Source organism: Microcebus murinus, chromosome 3 (genome assembly GCF_040939455.1).
Source record: "Microcebus murinus isolate Inina chromosome 3, M.murinus_Inina_mat1.0, whole genome shotgun sequence".
Classification (NCBI taxonomy): domain Eukaryota; kingdom Metazoa; phylum Chordata; class Mammalia; order Primates; family Cheirogaleidae; genus Microcebus; species Microcebus murinus.
The window spans coordinates 60,455,062-60,476,436 of NC_134106.1; the positions used below are offsets into that span (position 1 = coordinate 60,455,062).

At 51.2% G+C, this 21,375-nt stretch overlaps 1 protein-coding gene across 2 annotated transcripts in view; it reads right to left on the reverse strand.

Moving 5' to 3' along the window:
• SFXN5 (sideroflexin 5) overlaps window positions 1-21,375 on the reverse strand; it is a 115,557-nt gene that overhangs the window by 16,780 nt on the left and 77,402 nt on the right. Inside the window, exons 11-12 of one of the 2 annotated variants that reach the window (XM_012750126.2) lie at window positions 8,781-8,896; window positions 6,814-6,899 (exon numbers count right to left, since the gene is read on the reverse strand). In XM_012750126.2, the coding sequence (XP_012605580.1) occupies window positions 6,814-6,899; window positions 8,781-8,896 (202 nt within the window). The remainder of the gene's footprint in view (window positions 1-6,813; window positions 6,900-8,780; window positions 8,897-21,375) is intronic. The other variant, XM_076000876.1, reaches the window with a different exon arrangement.

The following is a 21,375-nucleotide window of genomic DNA, read 5'->3' on the forward strand; positions in this document are numbered from 1 at the left end:
TAAATGAGCACTTCTGGGGCACCCGCCCACCGTGTGTCCAGCCCTGCGCCAAGAAGGCCACGCATGGGAGAGACACGAGAAGAAGCTGTGAGCCCCTGCTCCCTGGAGACCCAGGAAAGTAAGATCGCTCTCAAAGGCAGCACATAATTAAACAGCAAACAAACCGGAGTAGGTGCGGAGTTCAGGGGAGAAGACAAAGCACACGCGCACAGATACACACACACACACACACACACACACACACACACACACACACACAGCCAGGAGGACGCCATCCTCTCCTGTGTGTGAAAATGGAAGATACCCCACCGGCCACCTCACCAACTTCAATCCAAGAACCACAGAGGGGGCAGTGACTTGTCCAAGGCTAAGTGTGCAGGAGGCAGGCAGAGTGTTGTCACCCAGCTGCTCCCAGCTCCTACCTACAGGTGCCTTTGCAGTGTCATCACCAGCTGGCACCCACTCCCCATGGCCAGCGTCAGAGGGCAGGAGAGGGGTAGGATAAACCTCCCTCCAGGGCGCTGGTCCTCCAGCTCCCAGACAGCACAGGGGCCATGGCGGCTGGCAGATATGCCTTTGCCATGTTCATCAGAGCTTTCCATTTTGTGTAATACAGCAGGGACCACGGCACTCCACTGGGGAGGCCTTGGGGTGCCAGCAGGATGGATGACTAGAGTATTCGCCAGGGGATACTGGGCGGACTCTGAATCTGACCTCAGGAACTGTGTCAGCCTCCACGAGACCTGCTCCTGGCATGAAGGGGATACAATCGGGCTCTTGCCCCTCCCTCCCTAGAGCAGGGCTGGCCATGGCCAGAGGCAGGTGAGAGGCCCTCTGGGGGCAGGGCCAAGTGTGGGGTGCAAGCAAACCCCATGCCACTCTCACCTTCTGGGACAAGACTCTCAAGAGCACCTGGCCCTGAGCAGACAGCAAAATTGGGAGCAGCAGTTCTCAAACTTCAAAGTGTGGGCAGCTGGTCAAAAGTGCAAACTCTTAAGAGCCCCTTACAACCCTGAAGTCCAGGTTCAGGGTCACTCCCAGGTGTTAGAGCTGGGAATTTCCATTTTAAACAACCTTCACTGAGTCTACAGTGGGGTCACAGGCCACACTTATGAGAACCCCCGCCCCAGGATGTTCCTGCTCAGGTTTTAACAAAGATCTAGTCACCTGTAAATTCTACGCAAGTAAAGTGTTAGCCCCAGCCTGGCACACAGTAAGTGCTCAGTAATTGTGCATCAGTATTTTTTTTTTTTTTTTTGAGACAGAGTCTCACTTTGCTGCCCAGGCTAGAGTGAGTGCTGTGGCATCAGCCTAGCTCACAGCAACCTCAATCTGTTGGACTCAAGCAATCCTCCTGCCTCAGCCTCCCAAGTAGCTGGGACTACAGGCATGCGCCACCATGCCTGGCTAATTTTTTTTTCTATATATATTAGTTAGCCAATTAATTTATTTCTATTTATAGTAGAGACGGGGTCTCGCTCTTGCTCAGGCTGGTTTCAAACTCCTGACCTCAAGCAATCCGCCCGCCTCGGCCTCCCAGAGTGATAGGATTACAGGCGTGAGCCACCGCACCCAGCCTGTGCATCAGTATTGTGTGATTATCACCTGTGTCACCTGTGGGAAGGAGGTAGCATCCTGATGGTTGTGCTGTTCTCCAGCCCTTCTTCTCATCCAGACCCCAATATCTGTCGAGCTATTGAATTTAGCCTAAATTTAGCTTTTGGAGAGGGGAGTTTCCACAAGATTAAAAGCAGGACAAAGGTGCCTAAATCAAGCTCAAATCTCTCTGACCCCCCACCCACATCCTCTCCCTCTCCTCCATGCCAGCCCCACACCCTCCCTGGACTCCAAGGCCTCCTGGGCTTCCTTAGGAGTCATGGAGGGGCCGGGAGTGAGGCTGAGATGGGCTGTGAGATCAGCTTCTTAAGCAGGACAAGGAGTGTTGGATATAAGGCTCACCACCTCTCCAAACTTATGCAGGAGGCCTGGAGCCCCTGCTCACTGGGGTCTGCCCTTCTGTTCCAGTGGCAGTGACAAGAAGGTGTGAAGTACCCAGAGGTACAGCCCTGAAGGCCACAAAAGGCAGGGAATGGTGACCAGGAGAAAGAGTGATGCTCCCTCCCTGGCAGGTGCAGGGCAGGCTATGGGCTCAGTCCTTGGGATCTCCCGGTAGGGACACTGGACAGACCACCTTCTACGTGGGGCTGTAACCTCAGCTCCTTTCTCAGTGGTGGCTGGCTGAAGTTCCCACTGGCAAAGGGTCCAGGAAGCCCCAGCCCTGTGCCCCCAACTCAAGAAGGAGGCAGGCCCAAAGCTGCAGCCTCAGGAGTCCCAGCCCAGAGCAAGCCAGAGAGTGAACACAGCAGGACAGGGGGAGGGGAGGAGAGGGAAATGGCAGGGAGGGATGGGAAAGGCAGCTGGGGGAGTTAAAATATGCAGATGGAGAGATGTGCGAAAGCCTGGGAGAAAGAAAAGACCCGGAGCCTACAGAGGGAAGGAAGCTGGGGGAGTGGACTCCAGGACCCACCATGGGGGGTGTGGCCTGGACCCCGACTCAGCTTACACCCAGCCTGGTGCCTCTGCCCGGCCCCCTCCATCCCAGGGCCAAGGATGCTTGGCTGGGGTGAGCGAGCCCCAGCTCTCCTGATCCAGTGCTGGCAGCTGCCTCTCAGCTGGGGGCTGATCCCAGCCCTGGGTCTAAAACTAGCTTCCTCAGCATGGTTGGAGCTGCAGGGAGAGCATGGAGTGTGAACCCTGCAGCCCCCAGAGCGGTGATATGGAGAGTGAGGGGCTGCCACCCTCAGACACACCAAATGCCCTGGGCTGGTGCAGGAGGCTCCTCTGCTTCTGATTTCAGACTCTTCCTTTCAGTCTTAGAGTCTAGGACAACTGAGCACTGCTGAGCTCCCGCCTCTCTCTTATCCCAGCAGGAAACCAGGGACCTGGGCTCTGGGCTCCTCCCAGAGAGGATGATGGGAAGGCCAGAGGGGAAGCTAGGCGGGTCCCAGCCACAGCCACACAACAGCTTGTCTCCCCCATTGCTGCGCATTCCTTCAGCACTTGGAGTTCAGCTTTAGTTTGCGCTCCATTAATTTGCAAGTAGGCTGCTTTGTAAGTGTTCTTTTGTTTTTTCCCTGGCTGTCCTGACTCCCTTGCTCAACAGGGACTCCCCAAATGTGGAGCTGCCTCCCCCACCAGCGTCCTTGGCAGAGGCCCTGCGCTAGTGTCCCTGCACCACTGGTGTCCCTGCACCCCGAGGCTGTGGGGTGTGGGCCCGGCCCTGCAAAGAGCCAAAGAGCTGCTGGATGGTGAAAATGCAAAGCCCCAGTGAACGAGGTGATGAAGGGGCAATGTCCTCCTGTGCATGTGGGAGACTGAGACTGAGGGGGTCTCCACAACCACGCCAGCCTGGCAGGAAAAGGTGGAGCTGGAACCAGAATTCATGTTCCCACCAGAAGTCCCAGCCTGCTCTGTTATGTTGTCCTGCCTCGCCTACCCCTCAGTCCTGCAATTCCAGGGCATATGTGACACTAGCAAGTCTTTGAGAGCACAAATCTGGTCTTACTTATCTTGGTATTCCTAGGAGAACCTGGGCTGGGCATTTTTTTCTCCCCAGAGACCCTCCGAAGAGCTCCAGGGAAGGACCAACAAAATACAGGGCTCCCAGAGGACCAGGCTCCTTACGTTTCACTACCCTACCAGGGGGCTTCTTTGGACACTGAGCTGCATCAGACTATGTGGCACCCCAGAAGCTAGGCAGATCCCAAACGCGCAAGGTTCAGGACTAGAGTCACCCCACTTCCCATGACTCCCAAAGCCAAGTTTAAGCCCCCAAGCCAATGCTACACTAACCATCACTCTACTTTCTGCAACCTCAACTGAGATGCCAATTTGGAAAGCGTCACAGACCATGTGTTTTCCCCAACAAATTCTTGCAGAAGCACAGGTCCTTGGATAACTTTGGCTGAACCAGATCCCTGTCCCCCTTCTTGTAGTTCTTAGGATAACTGTAGGATGTGCTGGGAATGCAACATCCTGAGATAAAAAGGGACTATCTGGAACATCCTGGGCTCTGTTCCCACCCCTTCTAGAACAGGATGTCCTGCAACACTTTAGCCCAGAAATCCCATTTCCCCCAGGGTATACGACCCAGGGTGCAGTGCCTTTAGGGTCCCTCAGTTGCAATGTGATGGGCGGATGAGGCTCCATCCTCTCATGCAGCTTTCCTGAGCCTTGGTGGACCAGCTGGTTGTGAATCCTAGGCTTCTCTTGCCCCTCCAAGCCAAATTGTGCTTTGCTTGACTTGCTGTGTGAGTGTTCTGTCTCACCAGACTCCTGGTGCAGGTGACAGAGTAAGCAGTACCCACTGAGCTTGCTTCCCAATCCCAAGGTTCAGCATTCAGCAGTCTCAAAGAAAAAAGCCCTGCCTTCTTCATTTGCCCCCTTGTCTCCATGCATGCACTTATAGTCCCTGGTATTTGGGGACAACCTTAGTTCACCAGGGTGTATGTGCGGGGTATATATATAAGAGTCAGGGGCACAGGAGAACACAGATTGTTCTCCTAGGATCTGTTGCAAATTCCCATATCAGACCAATTTTCTTTTCTTTTTCTTTTTTGGGGACAGGGAGGGTCTCTGTTGCTAGGCTAGAGTGCAGTGGCATCATGATAGCTCATTGCAACCTCAAACTCCTAGGCTGAAGTGATCCTTCTGCCTCAGCCTCCCAAGTGGCTGGGACTACAGGCACATGCTACTGTACCCAGCTAATTTTTGTATTTTTAGTGGAGATGGGGTCTTATTATGTTGTTCAGGCTTGTCTCAAACTCCTGGGCTCAAGCGATTCTCCCTCCTTGGCCTTCCAAAGTGCTAGGATTACAGGCGTGAGCCACCATGCTCCACCCAATTTTCTTAAATCTCAATGCACCATGCCCTTGCTCAGGTAACCCCAGAGGCTCTGCCCTCTTCTGGGAGAAGAGGGGCCATCTCTTTGGCAGGGCACATAGGGTCCCTGTTGGGGCCCCTGGCCCCAACAAGCACATTTGCTTCAGCCGGGCTGGACTCTTCCCTGTCCACACAACAGGCCCATACCCAGCCCAGAAAGCCCTCCCTTCCTGCCCTCAGGGTGGGTGAGCTGCAGCCCCTCTCTGGGGAATAGTCCTCGCTGCTGCTGCACCCACAGTCTTCCTCTCAAGGTCACCTTGCACCATTCACAAACTGCCCGCTCTCACTGCAGCTGACCTGTGTGTGGGTCCTGCCCATCTCCCTTATAATAAAAATACAGGCTTCCTGAGGTCAGGCCCCAAGTCCGCCCTTCCCCTGTCTCCACACAGGGCAGGACCCAACACACGCTGATTACATGATGTGACCTGAAGACCCAAGAGCCCAGGCTTTGCAGCCATAGTCCTGAGCCAACCCTGGCCCCGCTATTTCCTAGAGTGTGACTCTAAGCAGGTGATATAACTTCTCTTTACCTTCCCCTCCTCATCTACAAAACAGGGGTATCATGTACTTACCTCATTGCACTGTTGTGAGGGTTAAATGACAGCATTGATTGACTCACTCATTCATACATTCAACAAACACTTACTGAGCATCTACTATGTGCAGGAACTGTGCTAGATGCTGTGTGGGGCAGTGAGCAAAAAGATTCACTTGCCTCCATGGAGATTATATTCTAGTGGAATAGACAGATAATATACTACTAGATAAATAATCACAGATACTGGTAAGTGCTGTGAAGAAAAATAAGGGGGTAGGGGGTGAGAGGAGGTAGTGAGTGATGGTGGCTGTTCTGATGGGGTGGCCAGGGAGGGCCTTTCTGAGGAGGTGGCATTTGGGCAGAGACCAGACTAAGAGAGGACTGGGATGTAGTGCTTAATAAATGTCAGCTTCTATGATAATTAGTACTGTGGGAATGAGAAGGCCCCCAAACTGGGGAGAATCTATTGCCCCAGAACCCCATATGGAGTGCCCCAGCCCTGTCCTTACACTACACACCCCCATTTCAACTGAGGCCTTGAAGTGTCCCCACTGGGCAAAGCCCCCAGGAGGACGGGAGGGAGGGAGTTCCCACTGTCACCTGCACAAGCCAGGGGTCTGCACCGCCAGGCAGCCTCCACCCAGGACCCCTCCCTGCCCCGCCCCCCAGGTCTGCCCTAACCCCCAGGCCTGCCCCCTCGGCTCAGCGCTCCTCCCAGCAGCGCTTCGGGCTTCCCGATTCAGTTTCACACCCATTAATTAATAGAATCACTCTACCGTGTTGTCATGTTCCCTTATTTCTTTACAGTCATGACAAATATGAGTTCTTAGAACATCCCTCCGAGGGAGGGAGGGGCTACCACTATCTGTATCGTACAGGCAGAGATCTGAGGTGCTGATTTTCCTCACAGTAGATGCCTGCGAGGGGTGCTGCCGGCCCAGACCTGGGGTCTTCCTACCAGAATCCTCGGACGCTGTCTTCCCCATGGCCCTGCACTGTTCCCTGAGAGTGGGTGTGGGCACACACACGCACACGCCAACACGCACACGCCCCAGAACCGACAGCTCCTCTGGGCGGGGCCAGCCTCGGCCACCAGGACGTCCCTCCCAGCACTCAGCCCAGGCCCTGCGTGGTAAAAGCCCACGAAATCCCACAGAACGATTCCAGTGGCACCTACCTGGGGGCGTCTGAACACGGAGCAGGACACTTTCCACCCTGTGAAAACAAGGGGGCTGCCGGCTGCTCCCCAGGCCCTTGCCCTGGGCCAGCCTGGTCCCCTTCCCTCTGGCCCTCCTCCCGACGGCGGCCCCTCGGTTCTGGCTGCCCCAACTCACTTCTCCAGCATGGACATGACGATCGGGGGCAGCACCAGGATGGGCATGGGCAGGACCACCCGGGTCAGCGCCGTCTCCAGCAGGGCCTGGGGGCGGGCAGAGGTGGTGGTGAGCGGCAGGGATGGCAGGAGGGCAAGCCCCGCCCGGAGCCCCTGGGTGTATGTGCCCCTGCTGAGCACATCTGGCTGAATGGAATTATTCATGGAATTGCTCATAAAGACTTATCCCAAACAACAGAAAAAAGACACCCCTGTCTTCTTGCCACACACATTTGAAAGGGCAGATTCCCCTCACCTGCCACACATGGGGCAGGGGTGGCAACACAGGAGCGGCCCCAGGAAGGGGCCCTGCCAGGGAGGTGGCAGGTGCAGCCTCCCCTGCCTGGGACTGGACGTGCAGGGCTGGGGAGAAGAAGCTCTGAAACCAGGCAGGCGGGAAGGACTGGCACGAACAGCAGAGGCCTGTTGAGCCATGGTGCTCACGGTGCTGAGGGAGGACACGGATTCTGGGGCATATTTAGTTGACATCCCTTAAAGACAAAGATACAGAGGATCTGATCTTGTGTCTCCTGGCTCGGGATGAGTCTTTCTCGGGGACAAGAGGTTGTCTTTGTGGAGCAAGTGCTCCTGCTGAGCACCTGTAGGGTCTCTGTCGGGGGCCTGCCTGGATCCTTGCTTGAGGGCTCCTATGGGATTCCTGTTGGGGTGGGTGTCACGGTCCAGGAAGGGCATAGCTCAGGGGCAGTTCTGCACTTTGACAGCCATTACAGTGAGTTCCTTTAAACCCCCAGGCTCCCCCTCATCCTCAGAGGAGGCTCCAGGAGCTGCGCACAGCCCACGATCCCAGAGTCTTTCCCCAGACAGCAAGGGGCTGACCCAGCCCAGCTGACGGAGGCCCAGGGTTTCCTTGCTGTTTGGCACCATGAGGGGGAGTTGTCATGGTGCCTCCCTCACAGGAGCTGGGGAAAGAGTAGGGTTGGGTAGGAGATTGGTGTTGGGAAGGAAATTGAGGCTAAATCCCCTCTGATGATGGGCTCAGGGATGAAAATTTCTCCCAGGAACCTGGGCCTTTATAGTCAGCCTCAGGCAGGCCTGGGAGAGGGTCCTCCAGTGTCCCGAACAGGAGTGGGGCGGACAGGAGGATCTAGTGCCAGTGCAGGGAGCAGAGAAGCAACGTGGGCATGGCCCCCACAGGCCCTCAGCCCTCACAGGCCTTGGAGGGCACTGACTTGGACAGGGCTCTTCCCAGATCCAGGGGTGGGTGCTCGGCTACCTCACAGCTGGCAGCCACATCCCCACCCCACCCCTGCCACCCCTGCCCCACTGCAGCACTCAGAGGCCAGAGCCCAGGGTGGAGCAATGAGCTGCTAAGCACCCTCAGGAGGCTGGAAAGGCACAAGGAAATGTGCACATGACTGAGCGTTTTTTTAAAAAAATTAGGATTGTTAGAGAGGGCGAGACCAGTGAAACTAGAGATGAAAGAGGGTCTTCTTGTGATAAAATATTCTTCTCCAAACGTTGGCAAGCCTGAAATCCCTCAACCCCAGTGTGCTCACTCCCTGCAGAAGTGCCTGCTAACCCAGAACCACAAACCGCACCCCAGTTCTTACCCAGGAGGATATGAAGGGCCAGGGAGGCAGGGCCCAGGGGACTGGGGAGGGGAAGAAAAAGCTCTGGGGGAGTCCCCCCTGCTCTCACCAATTAACACCTCATCTGGGTGAGGTGATCTAAGAGGCTGGGAGAGAGGCAGGGACAAGAGATGGGATGTTTCACAGCTGTGAGGGACTGTCCAGGGGGACAGGCTTCACTGGGGCCAGACCTTGAGGCCTGGGGCTCATGCAGATGGAAGGCAGGGGTGGAGTGAGGCAGAGACATCAAAAGGAAAAAGCCATGGTACTCAGGAGAGAAGCCCCAAGGAAAACCAATCCCCTCCCTGTTGCTGGCCTCCCCACCGGCCCCTTGACCCACGTGTCTGGCTGCGATCTTGGAGGAGCCCACGAGGTTGCCATCACCATCCAGGACATCAATCCCTTCCTCCAGCTCCCCGTACCGCATCAGGACCACGTTGCAGATATTGGCGCTGGCTGGAGAGAGGGGGGGTGCAGGGAGCAGGGGTGAGGGGAGGATGTTGTTCCCCTGGGGGGAGGCCACTGGGCTCCTCCCTCACCCAATCTTCCCTACCCCAAGCCACAGGGCTCCGCGTTCGAAGGCAGTGGGCAGAGGGAGGGGAAGGTGAGGTTCTGTTGTCCACCTGCCTATCAGCCTGGCAAAGGATGTGGGGGCCTCGGGGGGCCTGGCGAGCAAAGGGGGAAAGAGCAGTGTTAGGGAGGAGAGCTGTTCAGGGTGCAGAGAGCGGCCACCTGCCGAGGGTGCTGCCCTCCTCTCCTCTGGGCGGGCGCTGCAGACAGGCAAAGTGGTGCCCATCTGGGAGGGCTCTCCGGCCTGGGGACACATCCCCACTGGGGCCTGATGTCTCACCACCAGCAACTCCAGCCCTTGGGCTGCCCCACTCTCTTTAAATGCCAGTTTCCACATCCACCCTACAGCCTCAGAGCGAATCAAGTTCCCAGAGATTTGCTTCCCTGACAGCAGGTGCCAGAGCAGGCAGGAACCTCAGTGCTCACCCAGCACCACCCCCTCATCATATGGATGGAAAACTGAGGCTCGGAAAGGAGGAGTGACTTATCTGAGGTCACACAGCAAATATGGACAGAGCAGAAAGACTACAGTGCCTAAGCCTCTGGATACCTGGGCATGCGAGGGTGGAGGGCATGGAGTTCAAGGCAGACCTTCTATAGTCTTGATTCCCGTGGTTGATGTGTCCCCTCCCCTGGCCTCAGCTGAGATCTTGGGGACCTGGGCTGAGGGGTGGGTTCTTGCTCCTTACCTAAGCACTGGATGCTGAAGTCTGGGGGCCACCCGTGGGCTGGTGACTAGCACAGGAAGCCTATTTCTGCTCCCCTCGCCTGGGGCTCACATGGCTGGGTCCCGGCCCGAGGCCCAGTGCGGGTGCCGCCCTCGCCTGAACTCCTCCAGCCCTGCTTCAGGATGGAAGTGGGGGGACTTGGGAGTGGTGGGCAGGTGGGGAGTGGGGGGTGACAAATGCAGAGCCCGCCTGCCTCACTCCTCCCCCCAAAGCGCCTTGCTGTGTTTAAAGTTTTAATTTTTGCTAATTAATGTCAATTAATTTTGTATAATGAGTGTTTAATTTTGGGGAGTGTGTGAGCCTGGGAGCGACTGCAGTTCTGGGCTGTGAACGCTGATTAGCATCAACACCTGCTGCTTCCCCCCCTCCCTCCAGTGGGGGGGCACCAGGGTTTGGGGAGCTGGAGGGTGGCGGGGCCTAGTGGGCAGGCAGAGTGGGAGGGAGACCACAGATGCTCCTGGGGCCCGAGCCAACGGCTGGGGAGCCGAGCGGTCCAGGGCGCCCACAGCTGGGGGATGGGGTTCTGCAGGTGAGGTATGGCTTGAGACCCCGGCGTCTCTGGGCCTCAGTCTCCAGTTTCAATAAGTGGGGAGGTGGAATAAACAGAGGGGAAGACCGAAAGGCTTTGCAGACTTTGGAGAAGAAAAGCAGAAGGCCAAATACAGTTCTGAAATGTATTTAGAGCACATACGCCATCTTTGAGCATCTCTACAGTGAGGCTCCATGCAGTGGAGCCCACAGACAGGCCCTCTGTGGCTGGAGTGAAGCCCTGCCCCCCTCCTGCCTCACAGAGGGCACGCTCACCTGTTTTAAACCTGGCTCTTAACCAGGGGTGATTTTTTGATACATTGGGCAAGTCCGGAGACATTTTTGATGACCACAATATGGGGGTGGGGATGCGGGTTGCTACTAGCATCTAGCGGGTAGAGGCCGGGGATCCCACTAAACACCCCACAACGCACAAGACAGCTCCCACAACAGAGAATTACCTGGCCCAGCATGTCAACAGCGCTGACACTGAGAAAACTTTGTTTTAACCCCAGCCAGAAAGAACAGAATTAGGAGGGTGAATCTGAGGTAAGGGAGATTTGACCAGCAGGAAACAGGGTGGAGGAAGCATTGGGAGCCTGGGTTTGGGGCCTTCTGGGCTTGAGTGTCAATGCTGGCTCTGTAACTCTCCCTACTCACCCCCAAAGGCGAGCTTCTGCCAGCCCCAGGCCCCACTGGGGCTCAGGGTCCAGCAGGGCCCCCCAGGGTGGCCTGGAGAAGCTGGCACCCAGCCTCTTTGTGCTGGGCCATGCCCTCTAGTGGCGGCAGGGCTGCTCTGCATCCCCCACGCCCCTGCCAGGGCCTCAGTTCCCAAGACACCCCAGAAAGCCACTGGACAGTGGGAGGTTCTGCCCTGAAAGACATCAATCCCTGCCCGCGGAGAAGCCCTTCCTCCACACCAAGACCACCGCCATTCCAGGAAAGGCAAGGTTACAGGAACACAGTCCGGGGATTGAGCATCCTTAAGGTTGGGGGCTCCCAGCTCACGCCAAGAACTTGAGCCACTGCCACCTCAACGCCTGCTCAGCTTCCTCAAGTGTGAAAGGAGCAGCATTTAGGGTCTCCCCAGGATTTCTGGGTGCTGGCCGAGCTCACACAGGATGTAAACTCCGCACCTGTGCCCACACCAGGTCAGGGGACGCTGGGAACACCTGAAACATCTCTAGCCCCCATTTTGTGTGTGTGTGTGTGGGGTGTGTGTGTGGGTGGCAGGGAGACAAAGAGGAGGCAGTGTGGATTTGGAGGCAGCAGCAGGCCAGCCCCAGGCTCATGGTGGCATCTCATTTACTCTCTGCAATCCCCAAATGTGAAATGCAGGGCTAGCAGGACAGAACAGTTCTTTGGTTTAAACGCAAACCCACTGGAGACAAAAGATGCAGCATGAAAGGAAGAGAAGGCTCAGCCTTCTTCCCCTCAGACATCGTTGAGGGTGACGATGCCCTCTTTCATCTACGCTGCCTGGATGGAAAAAAGAGAAAACCCTAAAAGCCACCTCAGACTGACGGCAACCCCCAGGTTTCTCCCTTGAACAGCCTAGTCAGATGGCACACGCCTTATAATCTCTTCTATTGACTGTGAACACTAGCTGTCCATTTATTGAGCACCTGCTGTATGCACGGGCTACTAGGCGCCCCTTCCTTTGAGCAATGAGGATGTCAGTCTGTTACACAGATTTCATTTCCACGATTACATCCAGAACTTTTGATTCTGTCATGTCACTTTCAAACCTTCCCTGGTCCCTCCCATCCCACTCCTGACAAGTCTACCTCCCGTGACAGGGACACTTAGAGCCTAAGCAAATGGCGGGGAAAAGAGAGATAAAGAAAGCGCAACCATAGGCCATGGGTCTTCTCTCTAACACATGGGCAAAATCTATTATTGATGGTATCAGCAGGTTAATTAAGCAGTCTGTTAGTGATAATGTTAAGAAAGCTGGCATATTTTCAACTCAGATTGTCACCATTCAAGACTTAGGCATAACTGATGTTGGAGCAGCAATGCTGGGAGATATCATGGAATGAGATGGGGGAGGGGGTAGAGAGAGAGATTTTGCTTCTTGCTGATGGCAAGCTCAGTGTCAAGTCCTGAGGAGAATACGCTCTTGACTGCTGCAGATGTTCTCACATCCGACCCACTGCAATGCAAAATTCATGCAGATTGCAAACAGTGAAGGAAGCAGCCAGTGTAGAAGGGATAGCGTGGGGAAGAAGAAAGAGCAGTACACAGAAAGACAAATGTACCAGGAAGTTCTCCAAAAGACCACAGGGGAGCCTTCCCCCTGAACTAATGCAGGAATAGATAAGCAATCAACGCAGCATGCGTGCCCAGCAACACACCAACCTGTCGGGACATTAACTGGTGGTGAAGCAGTGGTACCAACTCCCAGGGAAAGGACCATTTGAACATGGAGGTGGAGCAATGGGCTATTGATCTGGGGAGAACAAAATATAACTCCTCATTTCTATGATGCATTTCCCCATATTTTAATGGTTTAAAAATCATGATGTGCCTTACAATGAACGTCAATGGGGAGGGGGGAACCTTATCTGCTACCCCAAACAACTGCCTGTACGCGTGTGAACTTAGCCACGCATAGAGGTATCTGTTCATTCAAGTGTCACCTCAGCTGACCACAGCAATCCATACAGAATTTGAACTTAAACTTAGATTCCTAATTGTTGCCTAAAACATCTTTCTAAAACTTACGCTATAATGGAGCACGGACATGAAAAGTTATTGTACATGCAGAAGATCGTCTGCCAGATACCAGGCAATGCAATTAAAGACAGTAGAAATTGCCAAACCATAGATAGCTACCCTAAAGAAATGCTTGCCCATATGTACAAAGAGACATTTACAAGGATGTTAATTATAGCACTGTTTGTAAGAGCAAATAATTAGAAACAACCTAAATGTCCACCATTAGGGAACTCACATGGGAAGATCTCCAAAACAAACTGTTATGTGAAAAAAGCTACTAAGTATGTACATGATGATTTACTATATGTAAAACCCAGTAATTGGTATACACACATATGTGTGCATAAATCCACAGGTTACATTCTGGAAGATTCATACCTCACAGAGTGGTCCCCTTGGAGAAGAGAACTCAATTTGAGAATTAGGGGTTGTTGAAAGACTTCCACTTTCTTTTATGCCAGATTTTTCTATATTATTTGAATTTTTGCAATGAGAATATAATCGTCCTTCCCTAACTTAAAAATTAAAAGAAATTGCCAAGCGTCTTAAAGAAGATCATGCAAATTTTAAAGCCAGCAGGGATTGGTGTTACCTATTCACAGATCCCACACTTAGGTATTTATTTATATGTCAGAAACTTCCTGAAGAAGGTGAGTAACTTTAGGAATATTTTTTTCCTTCAAGTAAAGAAAAAAAATGAAACTGCAAGAGTAATCAAATCAGAGATGCAGATAAAAGATTCACAATATTCTTTTGTATGCTTTGAAATTATACTGTCAATCTCAAAGGGGCTAAAGGAGTCAAGATTATAGGCAGTGATTACAAAATGCAGTGGTGGCCACGACCCTGTGTTTAATAACCAATGTCCACAAGAGAATTAGAAAATGTGAAGAAAGCTCAGACTCCAACTCTGGCCCTGAAGAAAGTGATTTGTATTGAATGTGTAAGCGAATGCTTGTTTGTTCCTTCTAATGAATGTTAATTATAGTTCTCTCCTCTTCTGAATGCCTATTATATTAATACCTCTTGTAACTGAGGCATCTTAGAAACATGGCATTCAAGATCTAGTTAGAAACCATACTATAAGAAATGGGAGGTCAGGCATGGTGGCTCGTATTTGTAATCCCAGCACTTTGGGAGTCTGGGATGGGAGGATCGCTTGAGGCCAGGAGTTTGAGACCAGCTTGGGCAACATAGCAAGACCCCATCTCCACACATACACAAAAAAATTAGCCAGGTATGGTGGCACAGGCCTATAGTCCTGGCTCTTGGGAGGCTGAGGCAGGAGGACTGCTTGAGCCCAGGAGTTTGAGGTTGCAGTGAGTTATGATGATGGTACTGTAGTCTAGTCTGGGCAGCAGAGCAAGATCTTGTCTCAAAAAAAAAAAAGAAAGAAAGAAAGAAATGGGAAACTGGGAAAAAATATCTATTATATATGATAAACAATGGACTACTAATATTAATCAATGGAGGGTCATGGTGTAGTAGCTATTCTACCCCCAAAAGATTAGTCCAAACTAATAGTAATAATCCTCCCTGGTCAGTGATTGGTCTAGGAAGGGACATGTGACCCAATTCTAGCCAATGAGGGATATCTGCTGGGACTTCTGGGAAAGGTCTCCTCCCATCTAAGGGGTGGCAAGCAGGCAGCCTCTTGTCCTCTGGACATTGTTGGGTCTGGATGTGATACTTGGCGTTGCTGCTGCCCCCTCCTGAACATGACGGGAGCTGGCCTGAAGATGAAGCCCACCGGGAAGCCGGCAGAGCAAAGAGTTGAGAGCAGGGCCCTGATGCTTCCCCTAAGACTTGTCCTTTTGAAAAGTATTAACTTCCTTTATTATCTAAGCCAGTTTGAGTTGAGAGTTTCTGCTAAGTTCAGCCAAAAATATGCATAAAATATACAAAGATTTTTAAAAATTATTAAGAAAAAGATACAGTGATCAAAATCATAGGAAGACATATGAGTAGGCAATTCATAAAATATGAAATCCTGATAAACGTGAACTCAATCTTACTATCAGTCAATGTCAGATTTCTGAATCTAAGAAAAAAATCAATTTGCAGGTGTTCTTTATATGTCTTGGAGACTAATCCTAATTGGTTAAATGGTTTCCAAATAGCTATTTCCAGCCTGTGGCTTATTTTTCCTCACTTTGTTGCTGGAGTCTTCTGTCATATAGTTTAATATGTAGTCAAATAAACAATACTTTCCTTTCTGGTATATACTTTTTATGCCATTAAGAAACTCTACCCCTACTCCAATGTTCATCTACATTTTTCTTCTAAAACTTTGAAACTTTTACTTTTCACATTTAGGTCTTTAATCTATCTCAAATTTATTAAGGTAATGGTATGAGATGGGGTCTCCTTCTTCTCCTCTTTACTATTTGGAAACCCAGATGCCCAATATAGTTAAGAAAAGGTTCTTGGCCACACTGGGCATTGGAAAAATGCAAAGTAAACTGAGAAATGAACCATTTCAGGCAAACAAAAATTTAAAAAGATTAATATCAAATATTGAAAAGGTGTTGAAGAAGACATAGGGAAACAACAATTCATACCATGCAGCAGGGAGGATAAAAGCCTGTGTGCCCACTTGGCACTATCTAGAAAAGCTGCAAATGTGCATACCCTCTAACATGCTCATCCGTTTCTAGGTGCATGCCCTAGATTGGTAATTCTCAACATCGGCTGCACAACTGAAAGCAAATCTGAGGTAGGGCCCAGATCCAGATCTGGTTTTGTTTTAAGCTCCCCAGGTGACTGTAATACAGATCAAGGTTTTGGAAAACCTGCCCAGGAGAAACTCTTACTCATGTGCACATGGACACGTGCTCAAATTTGTTTAGAGCCAGAGTGTGGTATAATAATGAGAAACTGGAAACAAACTAAATATCCCCAATTAATCAACTATGGGTATAATGTGGCACTGAGCCCTGCCCAACACCTCAATGGAGGAGGCCTGCTTGTTCTTTATTTTGGTCCCAGATCCTGGGGGTGGGGCAGAAATGTTTTCTGGGCTGGCGTGGGGGAAGGATTGGAGAGCTGCAGCCCTCTACTGCATCTGTACCCTAGGAATACAGAACATGGACCTGGTGCCCCATGCTCATATGATAAATACTGAACTGCCAAAACATCTTTTTATACCTGAGGAGCCCAAGGGTGGAAGGGGAAGGCCCACCCTCAGGGTTATTTTTGGGGAGGGAGGGCTGTGCCTAGGGCCATATTCTCTAAATCTATTTTACTAACTGACCTGTTTTGGGACGTGTTACCTAATAAAAGATGTTTCTATACATGAGAAAAAAAATCAACTATGGGTAGTTATATAGTAGAATGACTATAATAGCTGAAATGAATGCATATATATTAACATGGATAAATCTCAAAATCACAATGAAAAGTTTCAAAAGCAAGTTACAATATGATACAGTTAATGTAAATTTAAAAAATATGTAAACAGTACAATCGATGATTTATGGTACATAAACCATAAGGACTATAGGTCAGCAGCCTGCCCTGGGGACAGAAAGAAACCAGAATCAAAAAGGTAGAGGGCATGGAAGACTTTGAGTGTATCTAATATTTTATTTCTCTATTTCCTCAATTTTCTGTGTTAATTGAAAAATGAAATTTCATAATTTAAAAAAAAAGCCACAAAAGAAACTGTTGTGGCTATTAAAAAGGATAAGTGGGAATCTTATGACCACCATAATGAAAAGACATCAAAAATTTATTGTGAGGTTAAAAAGCAGTTTACAGATTAGTATAATACATGAACCCATTTGTATTAAATTATATTTATAGAGGCATATTGACACTATATATCAATATAATAAATAGGCAGAGATTCATACACTTTTAGATGTTAACTTGAATTTGGAGACATATATACTAAACTTGTCTCTGGGGAGAGAAGTAGGATGCTTAGCGTTATACAACAGTTATGTATTATCAGGGAAAAAAATCGAGCCCTTTTCATTTAAACAAACAAAGCACCACAAGACTCGAGTTGCCAGTCTGACTCCGCTTCCTCAACTGCAACGAGGGGAAGGTAATGCCAGCCTCCCCTCCCCTTCTCTCTTCTTTTCTCTTCTGCCTCCCTTCCTTCTACTGTTTTGTTGGCAACATGATAAAAGATTCGAATGGTGTAAATGGGGAAAACATAAAAATTAAGTCTCCTTCCTGATTCTGATCCTTAGCTTCACCCCCTCCCCATCTGTATGCGCATGTGTAGCTCGACCAGACATTGCCAAGCGGGCACACAGGCTTTTACCCTACCTGCAGGGTATGAATTTGTGTTTCCCTATGTCCCCTTCAATATTTGGTATTAACAATCTTTTTATATTTTTGTTCATCTGAAATGATTCATTTCTCATTTTACTTTGCATTTTTCCAATGCCCATTATGGTTGAAAACTTTTTCTTAACTGCAATTGGGCATTGGGTTTCCAAATAGTTCAGAGAACAAGGAGATCCCTATTTCATACCACACACAAAAATAAATTCCAGAGGCAATCACTGTAGCCAGGTTCTCAGGTCCCTGCCAGAGTTGATCTATGCATTAAAAGCGTATGTGTCTGTACCTCACCACCTTTACACATACACACACATTCCCACACTCAAATCACAGCAGAATACAACCCCTCTGCCCTTAAAGGAGTGATGATTATCAAATAAGGATGTATACCCTAATATTTGCTTGATTTCACAATAATCACCATTATTCCACCTGACAGGCAGTGCTAAATGGCACAGATTTTCTTTTAAATAGCTTGAGAACTTGGGGAGAGTTTCACAACCCATATTGAAGTGTTACCAACTCAGGACTGGGAATTTCTGGATTGAAAGATCAGCTTGTAAATCTAGGTGTAGGTTGACTCTGAAGTTTGGAATCTCTTAATATAAGATTCCTGCTAACACATCCATCTTCTAAAAAGCTCCCTTTTATCACAGATGCTCCCTAGTTTGAGCTTCTTCAGTGGTTCCGCATTAGCCATAAGATAAAGCTCAAACCCTAAGCGAACCCTCAAGGCCCCGGCACGCCCTCCCCAAGGAGGCCCCCACTCCCTCCTGCACTCATAACCCTCCCCACTGCCTTGCACTTCCCCACTTTCTCTGCCTTCTGGGTTTTAGGAATTATAAAATCTCAACAGCATTTACTGAGCACCTACTATTGCCACGTCCTGAACAAGCAGCTCAGAAGCAGGTGACTTGGTCACGTGTGAATAACCCCGCAGCTTTTTGGGCCCGACCACTAATGAGACACTTCCCCAAAACACAAGAGTTGGGCAGCTCGTTCCAATAACAGACTCTTTTTTTTTTTGCCTTTCTTTCAGAAGATCCTGCCACTCTTGTTGGGCTCCCGCTTATCAGAGCTACTCTTGACGTGTGGAGCCAGAATTAAACAGACTCCTTTGTTCTGGGTATTCTATCTTTAGTAATGCAGTTGAAATATGAGTGAACGTCATCAGAGGCACACGCCACGCTGCGGACCCATTCGGAGCACACAGCCCACAAAATCCGCTGGGCTCTGTCCTGAGCACCTCGGCCAAGTCAAGTCCTGGCACCTTTACACTCGCACAGCTACATTCTGAACAGCAAGCCTTACCTCAAACCTTGTGAGATCTCATGGTTTGATCCCCTCGACAGATCTTTTTAGATCCTGGTACTCCTGCCCATGAATTCACAATCCCTGCCAGGTCAGCGTCCCTGCTTCTTGAACGTGAGCCAGGGGCCTCCTCCGTCCCAGGCAGTCATACAATAACTGGAGGGGACGAGACTGAGGACAGAGCCCTGGGACACACCGCTAGATACCTCCCTCTGGCTGACGCCGACCCGCTGCCCACGTCCTCTTGGGGCCTGACGCGCACGGGGGCCCATGCCAGTTCCGAGGCTGCCGCCGGCGCTGGCACCCCGCCCAGCCCAGCCTTCCTTCCACGGCTCCTCAAAATCCACACCATGGTGCCCACACATTCCTTTGACAACATGGTCTAATGACCTCCCTTTTAAAAACAAATGCCCTCTCCCTAAATAATGCAGCTCATTTTAGGTTCCTAAAATCTTAGAGGTGTTGGAAGGTGATTTAGAGATAATGTCTAATGAATTTCATCCTCTATAAAACTTTATTGCACTTGTCACTGGCACTTTTGCTTTTTGTGCTATTTTGGGCATTTGAACACCTATTACCCCCAAATAATAAGTTCCCTAATGGCAGGAATGTGTCTTCTCTGGTTCTTCCTGATTGGGGCAGGTGGAGGGTAATGGAGCTAGAAGAGGACTAACATTCACTAGGTGCTTATGATACGCTGGGAGATTGTCATGTTTAATCTTCATGAAAACTCCAAATAGTGACACCAGTGGCCCCATTTCACAGATGGGGCACCATGGCCAGGAAAGGTTGGATAATGTGCCAGGATGACCCAGAAAGTGGTGGGCCCATCTACCCTAGGCCTCCTGGCTGAAAGACTGGATCCAGTGATGGTAAAAACTTATACAAGAAAACAGAACACCCAAAAATGATTTTTTAAAATGGCAAATGTCTGAGTAAATGTCCAGGTAGCCACAGAATCTGGTCACCTTTGTCATCAGGGTGAGGTTCCACTGCAAGAGCCTGACCTCAAACCTTTTGTGCCAAAGCATTTATTTGATCCCTGAACAAACCCACACTGAGCACTGACTGTGTGCCAGGCACGGTGGGGTCCTGGGGGTGGTGATGAATGAGATCTAGTCCCTGTCTTGGGGCACTCACACTCTGATGGGAGAGGTGGGCTTGAAACAAAGGGGCAGTTCCCAAATAGACCCAGGCACACACAGGATGCTGCAGTCTAGACCTGACTGGGACTCCCGCGAGGGCTTCCGAGAGGAGATGGTTTCTAAGCCGAGTCACAAAGACCTAGCAGCCAGGAAAGAGGCCGAGGCAGTGGGGAGGGCAGGCATCCAGGCAGCAGGGACCTGTGCAAAGGCCTGGGCCCAGCGAGAGGCAGGAGAGGAGGGTCACAAGATGCACTACAGCTGCAGTGGGGTACAGTGGGCACGAGCAGGAGCAGCTCCAGGCAGGGGCACACGGCATCCTGAGGCATCTGAGGGGCCGTGGATGCCATGTGGAGCACCACTGCCCCAGATGGAGGGAGCACATGTCACAGGGCCCAGCTGCTGCAGGCACACCCGGCTGCCTCCCACTCACAGGGGAGGAGGCCTGGGCAGCCGTGCCCTGACCTGGGGGCAGGCTCTCAGGACTTGGGCAACACTGGCACGGCCACCTCCTGGACGAGGGAAGCAGGGAGGACTGAGCATGAGGGAGTAGTGCAGCACAGCAGGGATCGATGACACGAAGACAGTGTGGCCCGGGGTGAAGGGGCACGGACATGGGAGAGCAGGTGTACAGCAAGTTGGGTGTGAGTGGGCACAAGCCCTCCCAAAGACTGCCCAGACACCCTGAGCAATGTGCTCACTGGTGAGCTCAGGGATCTTTTCATGGCAATGAAATACATTGTGACATTTAACATAAGGGACTGCGGGGGACAGCACAGGAAGAAGTCACTTCCTAGCAAAGGGCTGCTGGGGCCGCATTTCCGGTACAGGCAGGAAGGCTATTCTCTGTGGACGGCATCAGCTGGCTGACGCTTAGGGCCCAGATAGGGGTGTTCACTAGCACATGACACTCACGGCTGTCCCCTGCTCCGTGTGGATGCAGTCAGCCAGCCAGGGATGACCTTCAGGGCTTCTGTCCCTCCCCCTACACACACCTACACATGTCGTGGTGCCAGCCTTATAGATGTGCTTGCTGAGATGACACCTGGGGTCTCCACCTCCCTAAAGCCCCTGCCCCACCTGTCACTGTGACAAGGTATGCCTATTCCTCTAGCACCTGGCCCTGGCCCTCCCTCCTGCTAGTGACTCCTCCCAGCGCCCCCTCTCCCAAGGCCTCTCGAGAAGGCTGTAGTGGCTGCAGCCCGTGGAACAGACTCTGCGCAGAGAGTGTGGTGGCTGGACCCGGGGGTGTGTATTTTCCGGTGCCTTGTCTATTGACCTTTAATTACACTGTTTGCCCAGCTTCCCAAACCATTAACTTCCACCTCACAGCGACCATTCGTCAATTAACAGAGGGCCTGCTCTGAGCTCGAGCTCCTGAGCACAATTAGGCGTGACAGTCCACAAATAAGAAAGAACTAGAGAATTAATTAAGGTCTAAGCAAATTAATTACCAGTCCCCAATCGATTCCGATGCCAGCACACATGCTCCTGGGCTCACCGTCTTTCCCAACATCTCCATGTATAAATAGAAACAGATTTCCCACATGATTGCTGTTCTAGACCAGGGGCACAGCACGGCCCTGAAACCACCTTGGCTGCAGTAAGCATCCCAGGGCTTCCCACGTTCGCACACGCA